Genomic DNA, 2,455 nt, shown 5'->3' on the forward strand with positions numbered 1-2,455 from the left:
CATCCCAGCGGGGAGAGTCGGGGCTGGACAGTCCAGCTCCCGCGGTTGTCCTCACAGGCCGAGGAAATCCTCCTTCCGGAACCCCTTCTGCAAGGAGACAGGCCACCGTCACACGGGGGGACGCCAGCGCCACCAACACCTTTCCTGCCCCGGGACACCCCTGCCAGTACCTCACTGGGCGGTGGGAATGGGACCATGAACCCGCTCTGCGCCAGCCACGCTGTCCCCATGCTGGGTGCGCGGCTGTTCCCACCCCGCTGGTGCAGGTGCCACCAAAGGGATGATGCTCTGGGGACATGCCCAGCCCTTCAGGAGAGGGCGGTGCGGAGCGGGACCTGTCCTATGCCCGGAAGTGTTTTGGTGGTGTGGCTTTCTGGGGTGAAGCCCCTGGCCCTTATTCCCTTGGGATACACCGTGGGGATCCACCCCCAGATCCCACTGGCTGGAGGGGGTACCGGAGGGTGGCACGTACCATCTTGAAGTCCCGGTGGAGCTTGGTGTATTGCCACATGTTGCCCAGGAGACTGGCTGCCGCTCTGGAGGACTTCTCGTTGTCCGAGCTGGGACAAGGACAAGATGCAATGAGCTTTGGGTAGCGCTGGGCACAAGGTGGTGCCCACCAGCCCAAGGACACCACCCCAGAAGGGCCCAGAGGGGCTGAGACTTAGCACTGGTGGGAAGAGACAGAGGACTAAAGGCCAGAGCCCACCGCAGTGGGCAGGGTGGCAAGAGCTTCTGGCAGAAGAGGCAAGAAGCGCCCAGATGGGAAGAAGGTGGCTGCAGCAATGGGCAGCCCCATGGTGGGGTGTCCTGAGGAGGTGGCAAAGGGCTGGAAGGTGGCCGTGGAACCACACTGAGCTGGTCTGGGGACTGCCAACACCCAGCCCTGAGACCCTCACCACCCCTGGTTGTGACCCTCTCCCACCTCACTGAAGCAGGGCAGAGAGGGGAGAGTGGGACTGGGCCCCAGCTCTGAGCTGGGGCAGCAGAGCAGAGCAGACAGGGAGCTCCGACCTGTCTCTTCTCCTCTTGATGTAGAAGAGCTTTCTGAGGCCGTCAAAGTAGACAATGTCGCGGGCAGCCATGGGACTCTCCACCACCAGGTTGTTGAGGACTGCGATGATGTTCACAATGATGTCGGCTGGCGGCGCCTTGTCCCCGACGCTCCCTGGCAGCTTCTCAATCAAGTGGCTGACCACCTTGGTTGCTGGCGAGTAAAGACATCACATCAGGGCTGGTGGCCAGACCCAGGGCACACGTGTCAGCCTAGGGATGAACCTTGCAGCCTCTCAGGGGCAACGAGGGAACAGAGGGTCCAGCCAAGGACCAACGGGGCAGCACCAGGGATGTCTTCAAGAAGGGCTCGAAGAGAACAAAGGTGCTCTGTGGAGCCTGCTAGGACTCACCACCAGGGAAAGAAGTTGGGGGATGAGGACAAAGCCAAGTGAGATGGTGGGGTTGGAGGCCACGCAGAACGTGTGGGGGGTGTTTGGATGCTGGGGATGGACCTTCCACCACACACGCAGCTGTGAGCTGGGGTGCAGCAGGCAGGAAGGTGCTGAGACGTGGCTGGAGGTAACTGGAGGCCACATCAAGGAGGAAAAGGGTGGAGGGTGTCCATCGCGCTCCTCCCCACGGCCGCGTCCCGTCCCTCCCCATCACTCACACATCTCATCCTTGTTGCGGGCGTGGCGAGACAGGTTGCGGATGAGCCCGGTCAGGGAGCGCAGCTGGTGGTGGTCGGCGGTGCGGACGCGGTCCAGCACGGGGTTCAGGATACGCTCCTGCTCCAGGGCCAGCCGGCTCAGCACGCCTGCCCACTGCCGAGGCAAACAGCTGGTTGGAGACTCACAACAGGGACCCGCCAGCTAAGGACCCGCCAGCTGCCTCGGCCTCCCACCCCATCCTCCTCCTCTTGCTCAACGCCCCCAGGTCAGGGTGACCAATGCCCATGTGGTGAGTAGCGTGATGGCCACGTCCCCCACCCAGGGAAGGCTGGTACCAACCCGCAGGGAGGTGCCTCCCCTCCCCGGGCACGGCAGTGACTGGCCAGGATGGTGGGGACAACCAGGCAGGATGGGGCAGGCCCCACAGGCGTTCCCCTGCCATGTCCTCACCCTGCGGTCCCCCGCGGTGATGTTCTGCAGGGCGCCCGAGGCTGCCTCCGTCGTGTGCTTGTTGAGCTCGCAGCGCTGCAGCAGCCGGTTGTAGATGCCCACGATCTGCGGGTTCCAGAGCCACTCCATGCCCTTGGGGTCCTTGGAGACCTCCGTGAAGGTGACGATGTCCGCATTCAGGTAGTGCTGTGGGATGGGGGCAGCACTGTTAAGGATCGTAGGGGATGTCCCCTCTGCATCTGTTGTCCCCTTGTCCCCATGCGCCTCAACCATTGGGCAGCTCCAGGCTGGAGGGAGCTGGCAGGGCACCCCACCCGTGTCACGCCCCGGGGCATGGC

The 2,455-nt window shown here is 63.7% G+C and overlaps 1 protein-coding gene across 1 annotated transcript in view; it reads right to left on the reverse strand.

Annotated features, from left to right (window-relative positions):
- Window positions 1–55: 55 nt before the first annotated feature.
- PKP3 (plakophilin 3) overlaps window positions 56–2,455 on the reverse strand; it is a gene marked incomplete at both ends in the record, with an annotated part of 4,565 nt that continues 2,165 nt past the window's right edge. Inside the window, 5 exons of the mRNA XM_010142350.1 lie at window positions 56–87; window positions 473–560; window positions 1,015–1,207; window positions 1,667–1,820; window positions 2,118–2,303. Of these exons, the coding sequence (XP_010140652.1) occupies window positions 56–87; window positions 473–560; window positions 1,015–1,207; window positions 1,667–1,820; window positions 2,118–2,303 (653 nt within the window). The remainder of the gene's footprint in view (window positions 88–472; window positions 561–1,014; window positions 1,208–1,666; window positions 1,821–2,117; window positions 2,304–2,455) is intronic.

The sequence above is a fragment of the Buceros rhinoceros genome, unplaced genomic scaffold (genome assembly GCF_000710305.1).
Source record: "Buceros rhinoceros silvestris isolate BGI_N320 unplaced genomic scaffold, ASM71030v1 scaffold21790, whole genome shotgun sequence".
Lineage (NCBI taxonomy): Eukaryota > Metazoa > Chordata > Aves > Bucerotiformes > Bucerotidae > Buceros > Buceros rhinoceros.